This window comes from Neoarius graeffei, chromosome 11, assembly GCF_027579695.1.
Source record: "Neoarius graeffei isolate fNeoGra1 chromosome 11, fNeoGra1.pri, whole genome shotgun sequence".
Lineage (NCBI taxonomy): Eukaryota > Metazoa > Chordata > Actinopteri > Siluriformes > Ariidae > Neoarius > Neoarius graeffei.
In genome coordinates this window covers 7,833,711-7,847,661 of record NC_083579.1, presented here as the reverse complement: position 1 = coordinate 7,847,661, position 13,951 = coordinate 7,833,711, and the positions used below count along the sequence as shown (strand labels likewise).

Sequence of the window (13,951 nt, the reverse complement as noted above, 5' to 3'; positions counted from 1 at the left end):
CACTCACACAACAATCCCACCCACTCTCTCTCTCACACACACACACACACTCCCCACTCTCTCTCTCTCACACACACACACTCACACTCAACACAACACCTACCCACTCTCTCTCACACACACACACACACACTCACACACTCCCCCACTCGCTCTCTCACACACAACACACACCCCCACTCTCTCTCTCACACACACACTCCCCCACTCTCTCTCTCACACACACACACACACTCCCCCCACCTCCACACACACACTCACCACTCACCTCACACACACACACACTCCCCCACTCACCTCTCACACACACACACTCCCCCACTCTCTCTCTCACACACCACACACACTCCCCACTCTCTCTCTCACACACACACACCATCACACACACTCCCCCACTCTCTCACACACACACACACACACACACACTCACACACCACACACACACACACTCCCCCAACCTCTCTCTCATCTCACACACTACACACACTCCCCCACTCTCCTCTCTCACACACACACACACACTCCCCCACGCTCTCTCTCTCACACACACCACTCCCCCACTCTCTCTCTCACACACACACTCCCCCACTCCTCTCACACACACACTCCCCCACCCTCTCCACACACACACAACTCCCCCACTCTCTCTCACAACACACCACACACCACACACACACACACACACACACACACACACACACACACAACACACTCCCCCACCTCTCTCTCTCTCACACACACACACACACTCCCCCACCCTCTCTCTCACCACACACACACACACACCCCCCCACACTCCTCTCTCACACACACACTCCCCCACCCTCACTCTCACACACACACTCCCCCCCACTCTCTCACACCACACACACACACTCCCCCACTCTCCTCCCACACACACAACACCCCCCACCCCCTCTCACACACACACACACCACACACCACAACCCCCACCCCTCCACTCCACACACACACCACCACACCCCACACACCCACCCACACACACACTCCCCCCACTCTCCTCACACACACACCCCCCACCCCACCAAACACCCCCCCCACACCACACCCCACAACCACCCCCCACCTCCCACACACACACACACACACACACACACCCCCCACTCTCTCCTCTCACACACACACACACACACTCCCCCACTCTCTCCTCTCACACACACACACACACACACTCCCCCCCCACCTCTCCTCACACACACACCCCCACCTCCCTCACACACACACACCCCCCACTCCTCTCTCACACACACACACTCCCCCCCCCACACACACACACACACTCCCCACTCCTCCTCACACACACACACCCCCCCACTCTCCTCTCCACACACACACACTCCCCCCACTCTCTCCTCACACACACACACACCCCCCACTCTCTCTCTCACACACACACACCCCCCACTCCCTCCCACACACACACACACCACACACACACACACACACACACACCACACACACCCCCCACTCTCTCCTCTCACACACACACTCCCCCACTCTCCCTCTCACACACACACTCCCCCACTCCCCACTCACACACACACCCCCCCCACCTCTCTCTCACACACACACTCCCCCCACCTCTCTCTCACACACACACTCCCCCACCTCTCTCTCACCACACACACACTCCCCCCACTCTCTCTCTCACACACACACACACCCCCACCTCCCCCACACACACACACCCCCCCACCCTCCCACACACACACACCCCCCACTCCCACTCCCTCACACACACACTCCCCCACTCTCTCTCCACACACACACACTCCCCCACTCACTCCTCACACACACACACTCCCCCCACCTCTCTCTCTCACACACACACACACTCCCCCCACTCTCTCCTCTCACACACACACTCCCCCCACTCTCTCTCTCACACACACACACTCCCCCACTCCTCTCTCACACCACACACACACCACCCCCCACTCTCTCCTCACACACACACACACTCCCCCACTCCCTCTCACACACACACACTCCCCACCACTCTCTCACCTCACACACACACCCCCCACTCTCTCTCTCACACACACACACTCCCCCCACTCTCCTCTCACACACACACACTCCCCCCACTCTCTCTCTCACACACACACACACCCCCCCACCTCACTCTCTCACACACACACCCCCCCACCCTCTCTCTCACACACACACACACTCCCCCCACTCTCTCTCTCTCTCACACACACACACACCACACACACACACACTCCCCCACTCTCTCTCTCTCTCACACACACACACCATCACACTCTCTCTCACACACACACACACCATCACACACACCCCCCACTCTCTCTCACACACACACTTCTCACCCACTCTTATCCCACTCTCTCTCTCACACACACACACCATCACACACACTCCCCCACTCTCTCTCACACACACACACACACACACACACACTCCCCCACTCTCTCTCTCTCACACACACACACACTCCCCCACTCTCTCTCTCACACACACACACTCCCCCACTCTCTCTCACTCACACACACACACACTCCCCCACTCTCTCTCTCTCACACACACACTCCCCCCACTCTCTCTCTCTCACACACACACTCCCCCACTCTCTCTCTCTCACACACACTCCCCCACTCTCTCTCTCTCACACACACTCCCCCACTCTCTCTCTCTCACACACACACTCCCCCACTCTCTCTCTCACACACACACTCCCCCACTCTCTCTCTCACACACACACACACACACTCCCCCACTCTCTCTCTCTCACACACACACACACACACACACACACTCCCCCACTCTCTCTCTCACACACACACACACACACACACACACTGCCCCACTCTCTCTCACACACACACACACACTCCCCCACTCTCTCTCTCTCACACACACACACTCCCCCACTCTCTCTCTCTCACACACACACACTCCCCCACTCTCTCTCTCTCACACACACACTCCCCCACTCTCTCTCTCTCACACACACACTCCCCCACTCTCTCTCTCACACACACACACACTCCCCCACTCTCTCTCTCTCTCACACACACACACTCCCCCACTCTCTCTCTCACACACACACACTCCCCCACTCTCTCTCTCACACACACACACTCCCCCACTCTCTCTCTCACACACACACACTCCCCCACTCTCTCTCTCACACACACACACTCCCCCACTCTCTCTCTCACACACACACACTCCCCCACTCTCTCTCTCACACACACACACACACACACACACACACACACCCACTCTCTCTCTCACACACACACACCATCACACACACTCCCCCACTCTCTCTCACACACACACACACTCCCCCACTCTCTCTCACACACACACACACTCCCCCACTCTCTCTCACACACACACACACTCCCCCACTCTCTCTCACACACACACACACTCCCCCACTCTCTCTCTCTCACACACACACTCCCCCACTCTCTCTCTCACACACACACACTCCCCCACTCTCTCTCTCACACACACTCCCCCCACTCTCTCTCTCACACACACACTCCCCCACTCTCTCTCTCTCTCTCACACACACACACTCCCCCACTCTCTCTCTCTCTCACACACACACACCATCACACTCTCTCTCTCACACACACACACACACACACACACAGTCTTTTCCCTTTAAAAAAAAAAAATACACCTGACAAGGAAGTTTTTATTCCTGGTTTGTTAATTTTCCCACAATCCCCTGTGCCTTACCGTATTTGTCTCCATTTGGAAAAATGTAGGAGACCTTTTCAATCCCAGGTTCTGTAACATAAAAAAGTCATTTATTATAAAATTATCACTAATATAAAAAGGTAAATGAATTTTTAATCTGAATAAGCCATGAAGGAAAAAATGAGAAGTATGAAGTATTTGTAATAATAATAATAATGCTAATTTCGTCATGCTAGCTACATTAAATATGCTAACGCTAACCATAAAAATACTCACCAGACATTCTGTTACACAGCTGAATTAAGTTTAAAGTAAAGCTCTGATTAAATTTAATCACTTTTCCTGTTTATTTGTCCTTTGCGTAGTTTAATTAATAATTACTCTTTAATGTTTACAGCAATATCAAACTCTTTACGGGAAAAAGTGTCCTCGCGACGACATCACCATGGCAACTGTTGGTTAACTCACGCGCGTTTTTGCCGCCGCTTAGTGGCCGGTCATAAAATGGCCGCCCACAGTCTGCGCATGCGCGGTAGGCTCACTTCGAACCCGGAAGTAAATATTCGAAGGCGTAAACACGTGGCTTGACGAGCACGCAAGTTAATGAAATAACAGTATTATAAGTAAGTAAAACGTTTTCTATGTAATTTATCGGTTCCATGTTACTTATTGAACGCTTTATTACTCAAGTACGAAGAAATGGCATATAATTATGACCAGACTCTAAAACACAGAGATCTTCCACTGGTTACCTATCGAGTGACAGGCGACTAAACTGCTACCGTGACTCTGTCCATAAACTTTACAAATGTTTTTAACGCTGTAGAATGCACCAACATCGTCAGTTATTAGATTTACCTCATATTAAAGAAATATTTGACAATTAATATGAAAGCTGTTCTTCTGTCTGCTTTGATAGATCATGGGCAAATCCAAGCAGGTGGGCAGCCACAAAAATGGCAAAAAGAAGAACATTGCAAAGACATGGAAGACAAAACGAAGGACAAAGGACTTGGACCAGATCCACACTGACATGATCCCTGCCAATGCAACCAAACTCCTGAAACAGGAAGTGGACTATGATGCCACAGGCTTCGCTCAGCACTACTGCCTGCACTGCGCGTGAGTAAAGCACCAGTCAACATCTGGACAATAAATCATGGTCCTGGATCATCACAATCCAGCATAGATTAGGGTCATTCCACGTCAATTCAACCAGTTGCCCGCGCACTTAGGTCTCAAAAAATTCTGAAAAAAAATCACCAGATGTACCCATGTTACCTAGGAGAAACACTGTACATTTATTTGAATGTAAGACTCTTTTTTTGTCAAAGTTCACAAGCCGGCGGCACGGTGGCGTAGTGGTTAGCGCTGTCGCCTCACAGCAAGAAGGTCCGGGTTCGAGCCCCGTGGCCGGCGAGGGCCTTTCTGTGTGGAGTTTGCATGTTCTCCCCGTGTCCGCGTGGGTTTCCTCCGGGTGCTCCGGTTTCCCCCACAGTCCAAAGACATGCAGGTTAGGTTAACTGGTGACTCTAAATTGAGCGTAGGTGTGAATGTGAGTGTGAATGGTTGTCTGTGTCTATGTGTCAGCCCTGTGATGACCTGGTGACTTGTCCAGGGTGTACCCCGCCTTTCGCCCGTAGTCAGCTGGGATAGGCTCCAGCTCGCCTGAGACCCTGTAGAACAGGATAAAGCGGCTACAGATAATGAGATGAGATGAGAACTCCAACATCAAAACAGCTGCATCTGATCAGTTTGTAACTTGTTAAAGTGCATATCGCGGGTAAATTCAGGAGCGAGATCAGTGCAATTCTCGATTTTATATTAAACTTTGGTCAAATATCTGTAACATTCTGCATTCTCTGCAATTTTTTTTTACCTTGCGCAATACCAGAAAAATTCATTTGAAATCAAGCCATTTGAGGTGAATTGGTCCGCCTCTGAAAAAACTCGGCATTTGGATTTCCCGGGAAACATTGATTTTCGTGACGTCACGTGCGGGATGCCTCCTTCTGAATCCTACGTCAGCGCTGGTTTGTTTACGAGAAAACGACCTGGTGGTTTTCTGCAAATTTCTTCAACATTATCACGTAATTATTAAAATGGTTAACAGATGTATCGTAGGAAGCTGTAGCAACACCAATCATGATGGGATTAGTACTCATCGTTTTCCAAAAGACCGGACAATGAGAGAGAAACGGGAGCGCTTGGTCTACACAGGCTGTGCACTGAAACCGTGCAAAGCTCGCACAGCCTGCTCGCGCTTCTGATTTTTCCAGACGTGTTTTTGTTATTTTATTTTTTTCTGCTGGAGACAGATGGCCTTGTGCAAAATTACCCTTCTGGATGAGTGTGTAAAGGGACATACTCATCTCATCTCATTATCTCTAGCCGCTTTATCCTTCTACAGGGTCGCAGGCGAGCTGGAGCCTATCCCAGCTGACTACGGGCGAAAGGCGGGGTACACCCTGGACAAGTCGCCAGGTCATCACAGGGCTGACACATAGACACAGACAACCATTCACACTCACATTCACACCTACGCTCAATTTAGAGTCACCAGTTAACCTAACCTGCATGTCTTTGGACTGTGGGGGAAACCGGAGCACCCGGAGGAAACCCACGCGGACACAGGGAGAACATGCAAACTCCGCACAGAAAGGCCCTCGCCGGCCACGGGGCTCGAACCCAGGACCTTCTTGCTGTGAGGCGACAGCGCTAACCACTACACCACCGTGACGCCCGTAAAGGGACATACTTTCATATAAAAAAAAAAAGAAATTGGTCCAGAATATGCACTTTAAAGGTGCTGATTAAAATCATCTGAAATTTTTTTATTTTTTCATTGTCCACGGCATTCCTCCTCTATCTCGCAAGAACGGGATGTGATCATTTTGATGATCGTTCTGAGGGTTGCTTTTCTCCGTTTTGAGACCGTTTTCCTCCCTCTTGAGGTAAACGGTACGGCCCTGTAGAAACAACAGGAAACAGCCAAACACAAGAATCTTTAACTAATTAGCATAACTCTGAAGCTGTGTCACACCGAGACGGTGACTTACGGAAAATATCGTGGCTCTGCATCGACCTCGGAGAGTTCTGAGTCGCAGGGATGTAATTTGTGGTTGACATTCGCGAAAAGATCCATGAAACAAAAGACGAATATTTATATCTTTTCTCTGTTCCTGCTTTTGTGTAAGATCAGAACATTAGGTGTGTAACTCCATACACTCGCTACAGTGGAGTCGAGCCCATGCATTTTAAGGCTAAGATAGCGAAGCGCTAGCTAGAATGATTTAGTTATCTGTCCAGAAAAATGACACGTCATCTCTCTAACCTCGCTCTATCTTGCAGTTGCACTCACTAGGCAGGCTTTCTTTTTCTTTTCCGCTGCCGGGAGAGCCGAGTCCGCCATGTTCGCCCACGCTGACTGGTTTTGGTTAAAAGTAGGTTAAAACAAAAACACGCTCCACGGTGGTCACGTGATGTGATATTGCTGCTCGTTTACTTCGGCAGTCTCTGTAATCGTAAAACACGGGACGCTTTTTCAGGGATGGCAATTTTCCGCCGAACGGCGGAAATCCGCCGTTTTGAATTTCAATTTTATCATTTTTGTGGAACGTCTCAATCCGTAGAGAAAAGTTTTAGGGGGGGTTAGGTACCTAACTTTTATTGCTGCTACCGAGATTAGTGTCAAATCGTATCGAAACCACATGTCTCGCGAACAACGGAAGCTTCTATATCGAGTGTAACAATGAACAAGAGGGCTCTGATTGGTCCACTCTACATCCGCTGTACACGCACTTCCGCTTCCCTACTTTCCCGGTTTAGTTTGTTTTCACGACCGACATTTTTAAAAACACGAGCGAAGATGGAGCAGCACGAAGAGCGGTTGATTGAGGAAGTACGTACATCTATATGACTCCAGTTCTAGTCATTATATAAAAAAAAAAGTTCTAGTCATTATAAGTAACCGGAGGATAAACACTCCACTAACCACACCCACCAACTACTCCTAGCGACTTCGCGCCCCCTTGCGTTGTGCCGGTGAATAACTTTAGATACTTACTTATTTTTATCATGTATTTTTCACACAATATACATGTAAAATGGCTAGAAAATAGGTAGAAGAGGCTAAAAAGGCTAAAGCTTCAGGGGGCTCTGCCCCCCTGAACCCCCCGTTCGGAGTTTCAGCTGAAATAAAATTTTCCTGTTGCCATCCCTGCTTTTTATCTCGGCGAAGCATTTAGACACAGGATACACAGTGTGTGTGTGTGCAGGAAGGAGTGAAACCTCTCAAAACTCCAACAGCAATAGAATTTACCCAGAATTCAACTTTGCACTCAGAACCTTTAAATCATTTCAAAAGGCTTCACAATGCCCAGAGTACATCATAAAAGCATATTGATATCATCGTATTCCTCAGCTGTCGTAACACATGGTCATAAAATTCCTCTGAGACACATTTCAGGGGGCGGCACGGTGGTGTAGTGGTTAGCGCTGTCGCCTCACAGCAAGAAGGTCCTGGGTTCGAGCCCCGTGGCCGGCGAGGGCCTTTCTGTGCGGAGTTTGCATGTTCTCCCCGTGTCCGCGTGGGTTTCCTCCGGGTGCTCCGGTTTCCCCCACAGTCCAAAGACATGCAGGTTAGGTTAACTGGTGACTCTAAATTGAGCGTAGGTGTGAATGCGAGTGTGAATGGTTGTCTGTGTCTATGTGTCAGCCCTGTGATGACCTGGCGACTTGTCCAGGGTGTACCCCGCCTTTTGCCCGTAGTCAGCTGGGATAGGATCCAGCGACCCTGTAGAACAGGATAAAGCGGCTAGAGATAATGAGATGAGATGAGACACATTTCAGGTCAGGAAGACCAGCATTAATAACTCTGTTAATCTCGTTATTGTTGATTATATATTCCAGGCGCTACTTTATTGACCTGAAGACCCTGAAGGAGCATTTCAAGACCAAAGTCCATAAAAAACGGTGAGTTTCATGCTGGAGAACTTTGCAGACTAATGGCTAAGTAATCACACTTGGGAAGCCATGGACGGCCTCAAAGGTTAGAGGAGCAGCTTTGGGACCAGAAGGTTGTCAGTTCGAGTCCCTGGACCAGCAGGAATGGCTGAAGTGCCCTTGAGTAAGGCAGCCTGCTCTCCAGGCTACTCGGAGTGTGTTGTACGTTGCTCTGGATAAGAACATCTGCTAAACGCCTGTAATGTAATATAATGATGTTAATTGTCCCCTGGAAGCTCCGCCTCCTTCCCCGGTCTCATGTTAGTAATGTTTCGACTGGTTCAGGTTTGATGTTTATCAACTACAGCAGTGTTGTTGAGGATTTTAACGTCCTGCACTTTATTACGCTCCTGCCTCGGAGGTCAGTTTGTACAGTGGGGCAAAAAAGTATTTAGTCAGTCACCAATTGTGCAAGTTCTCCCACTTAAAAAGATGAGAGAGGCCTGTAATTTTCATCATAGGTATACCTCAACTATGAGAGACAAAATGAGAAAAAAAAATCCAGAAAATCACATTGTCTGATTTTTAAAGAATTTATTTGCAAATTATGGTGGAAAATAAGTATTTGGTCAATAACAAAAGTTCATCTCAATACTTTGTTATATACCCTTTGTTGGCAATGACAGAGGTCAAACGTTTTCTGTAAGTCTTCACAAGGTTTTCACACACTGTTGCTGGTATTTTGGCCCATTCCTCCATGCAGATCTCCTCTAGAGCAGTGATGTTTTGGGGCTGTCGCTGGGCAACACGGACTTTCAACTCCCTCCAAAGATTTTCTATGGGGTTGAGATCTGGAGACTGGCTAGGCCACTCCAGGACCTTGAAATGCTTCTTACGAAGCCACTCCTTCGTTGCCCGGGCGGTGTGTTTGGGATCATTGTCATGCTGAAAGACCCAGCCACGTTTCATCTTCAATGCCCTTGCTGATGGAAGGAGGTTTTCACTCAAAATCTCACGATACATGGCCCCATTCATTCTTTCCTTTACATGGATCAGTCGTCCTGGTCCCTTTGCAGAAAAACAGCCCCAAAGCATGATGTTTCCACCCCCATGCTTCACAGTAGGTATGGTGTTCTTTGGATGCAACTCAGCATTCTTTCTCCTCCAAACACGACAAGTTGAGTTTTTACCAAAAAGTTCTATTTTGGTTTCATCTGACCATATGACATTCTCCCAATCCTCTTCTGGACCATCCAAATGCTCTCTAGCAAACTTCAGATGGGCCTGGACATGTACTGGCTTAAGCAGGGGGACACGTCTGGCACTGCAGGATTTGAGTCCCTGGCGGCGTAGTGTGTTACTGATGGTAGCCTTTGTTACTTTGGTCCCAGCTCTCTGCAGGTCATTCACTAGGTCCCCCCGTGTGGTTCTGGGATTTTTGCTCACCGTTCTTGTGATCATTTTGACCCCACGGGGTGAGATCTTGCGTGGAGCCCCAGATCGAGGGAGATTATCAGTGGTCTTGTATGTCTTCCATTTTCTAATAATTGCTCCCACAGTTGATTTCTTCACACCAAGCTGCTTACCTATTGCAGATTCAGTCTTCCCAGCCTGGTGCAGGTCTACAATTTTGTTTCTGGTGTCCTTTGACAGCTCTTTGGTCTTGGCCATAGTGGAGTTTGGAGTGTGACTGTTTGAGGTTGTGGACAGGTGTCTTTTATACTGATAACGAGTTCAAACAGGTGCCATTAATACAGGTAACGAGTGGAGGACAGAGGAGCCTCTTAAAGAAGAAGTTACAGGTCTGTGAGAGCCAGAAATCTTGCTTGTTTGTAGGTGACCAAATACTTATTTTACCGAGGAATTAATTCATTAAAAATCCTACAATGTGATTTCCTGGATTCTTCCCCCCCATTCTGTCTCTCATAGTTGAAGTGTACCTATGATGAAAATTACAGGCCTCTCTCATCTTTTTAAGTGGGAGAACTTGCACAATTGGTGGCTGACTAAAAACTTTTTTGCCCCACTGTATGTCTGAGTTTTGAACCACGTCAGCGCTGATGGCTGGAGATTTTTTTTTTTTGGCTGATAGATCATCCTTCAGGTGTTCACTCGATATAACGACAGATTACGAAAACCGTCCTCGATCCTGGAGAATAGATCGTTTGTCAACCTGCCACTGATTAGTATTAAGAGAGCATGTCCAGTATTTTGATCATGTAAGCTTCCTTTCGCCCGCAGGTTGAAGGAGCTCCGAGACGAGCCGTACACTCAGGCCGAGGCGGAGAGAGCGGCAGGAATGGGTTCATACATCCCACCGAAAAAGGTTGAAGTGCACACGCAGCAGGTGGAAGAGGACATGGAGTGAAGGTCGTCTGAACGTCACAGTGACACGAAGATCACTTACAGTCGCAAGATCTCACCCTCAACGTCCGAGACGGAGCCTGACTTCTTTCCGACGACGCCAGAAAACCATTAAATTATTTTTACCATGCTGGAACAGGATTACAGCAGCATTCAGATCATTAACCTTTATGCCTAAAGTGCGTGTTTTATTCATAGTGTTGGTGAGTTAAATCACTCCACAGTGTGTTAGCAGGTGGATTAGAGCGATAGCCTGAGGTGTGGAGCTCAGAATCACTGACGGAGAAAACCCTGATTGATAATTTATTTACCTGTCAATCAAATCGCTCAGTCTGTGTGAGGATGGTTGGTTTATTCTGCGTGTCAGGATTTGACTGGACTGTGACCACAAAACTGAATTTGCATATGTAAATAAATTTTGTCACAATTACCACGTGTACATGATTTCGGGTGTGGGTGTCTCCGCTCTGCATATCAGTAGGTCCTTAAAAAGTCTTTGAATAAATTAATTCGAGACCTAAAAATAATTTTTACTTATTTTTTTTCGTGATCCGGTTTCCATCAAATCCTGCACTCTGATTGGCTGGCGAGCGGGTCTGTATCCTACGGTACGGACCCCGGTTACAGACCTCTGACGACTCGCTCGTTCACAACAACAAACGTAGCAATTTTTGTCAACATTTATCTTTTTTTGTAAGACTTATAAGATTTTTATCAAAAATCTTATAAATTTTTGCCAGCATTTCTCAGGAGAATAGCATGAATGTTACATCATGGAGAGTGATAACGACAGTGTTCACAGCGAAAGCGAGTTTTACTACCCTGAGGAAGAAGAAATAAAAGAAAACATTTCAGGAGAAAGCTAAAAACCTGTAACTGTTGCTAACACCGAGCAAAAACATGGCTGAATCCGGAATGACTCAATTTTTGTATAAATAGGGGACTACATAGGCGGCAAAATATAGTTTTTTTTCCTGCCATGGAAGTGCACTTGTATACCGAGGAGGAAGCCATTTGCATTACAGCCGTGAATGAGGATTCAAAATGGCGGCTCAGCTCGGGTTTTTCCTTTCGGGCGCTCTCGTTTTCTGTTAGAATTTGGTAAAGAAAAAACTAAATATATTATTTACCAGCTTAAGGTTGGTCCGTATGGTGAAATACCGTGACCTCGGCCTTGAATACTGACCTCGACCCAGAGGTCAGTACTTTCAAGGCCTCGGTCACGGTATTTCACGAAATGGACCTCCCAGCTGGTAAATAACATATATTAGATATTTTCTCCCTTGAAATTCTAAACTTGTGAAAATGTAATGGCACCAGATAGAAGAGGATGATAATACAATAGCTCAACAAAATTATAACTTATCCTATCCACATTCACTGGATATGAGCAATCGCGTGCTCTGATTGGCTATTCTACTACTAGGATATCAGCTCATCTAGAGGAAAAGAGAAAAACAAAATGGGGCAAAATAAAAACTCTACTTGAAAAACAAAACCCCAAACCATACAAAATACAGAATAAAAGTATTTGATGGTAAGAAGGTATCTTGTTGTTGTTGTTGTTATTATTATAGCATTTTTCACAAATTGCTAGTCATTTCGCCGGTTTGTTTACATTCTAAACAGAAATGATTTTGTCAGATGTTTTGTGTAAAGTTTTTATTTATCGAATTTGCAAAAAAAAATGCTCCATTTCTCAAAATCCAGTGAATGTGGATCGAATAAAAGTTATTCCACTCAATCTCATCGTACATGGATTATAGCGCTATCCGCTCATGTACGACTCAATTTCGTGGAATAACTTAATTATTTTATCTGTATATTGTATAGTTGGCTTGTGTTTGGGATTTTAAAAAAATTCTATTTTATGTTCTTTTTCTTTTCGCATGTCTGATAACTTGCTACTGTAACATAAATTCCCAGCTTGGGCTCAATAAAGTGAATCTATCTATCTATCTATCTATTTATCTATTGGAAAGTTCCAGACCGAGGAGTTTACGCCTCACCGGTAACATGACAAGCTGTGTTTTCTTTGCCTTATTAACATTATAAGAGAAGAATAAAAAGAGGCTGGTAAGGAAACAACTGTTTATTGTTGCTGTAACGTAACTGAGAACTAGAACTAACGAAGTGTCATTCAATAATAAATTTAAATAAATGCACTGCCTTTTTTAGGGCCCCAACTATTTATGTGGGTGTCAGTGCGTATGAAAAAGCCTTTGGACGAGGTGTCCTGATCCCATCAGGCGAGTTTCAGCACGACCAGGCTATTAAACGATCCGATATTTCTTATATATTGATCTTTCATTAAAGGAGAGCTGAAGTCATTTTTAAACTTGCTTTATTTCTTAATTAACATGTTATTCGGCGGCACGGTGGTGTAGTGGTTAGCGCTGTCGCCTCACAGCAAGAAGGTCCGGGTTCGAGCCCCGTGGCCGGCGAGGGCCTTTCTGTGCGGAGTTTGCATGTTCTCCCCGTGTCCGCGTGGGTTTCCTCCGGGTGCTCCGGTTTCCCCCACAGTCCAAAGACATGCAGGTTAGGTTAACTGGTGACTCTAAATTGAGCGTAGGTGTGAATGTGAGTGTGAATGGTTGTCTGTGTCTATGTGTCAGCCCTGTGATGACCTGGCGACTTGTCCAGGGTGTACCCCGCCTTTCGCCCGTAGTCAGCTGGGATAGGCTCCAGCTCGCCTGCGACCCTGTAGAAGGATAAAGCGGCTAGAGATAATGAATGAATGAATGAAAATAAAAAAAGTCGCTACTGTGGCACAACCTCATCTCAACTTAAAAAAAAAAAAAAAGTGTACTGTGTCTTTAAGAAGGAAGCCCTGTTCCAGTCAGGCTGGGCTCGAGGCCGAATCCCAAACAGCTCATCGTTGGAAACAAAATAAAGGTGTTTACGTCGGGCGCGTACGTAATGATGTCACAGATGACGTAGT

At 47.1% G+C, this 13,951-nt stretch overlaps 1 protein-coding gene across 1 annotated transcript; it reads left to right on the top strand.

Moving 5' to 3' along the window:
- The first annotated feature begins 4,239 nt into the window (after positions 1–4,239).
- On the top strand, positions 4,240–11,440 carry znf593 (zinc finger protein 593). Its single transcript, XM_060933353.1, has 4 exons — positions 4,240–4,325; positions 4,622–4,824; positions 8,614–8,676; positions 10,888–11,440. The coding sequence occupies exons 2-4, from the start codon at positions 4,625–4,627 to the stop codon at positions 11,012–11,014; spliced, it is 390 nt and encodes a 129-aa protein (XP_060789336.1). The 5' UTR covers positions 4,240–4,325; positions 4,622–4,624; the 3' UTR covers positions 11,015–11,440.
- The last annotated feature ends 2,511 nt before the right edge of the window (positions 11,441–13,951 follow it).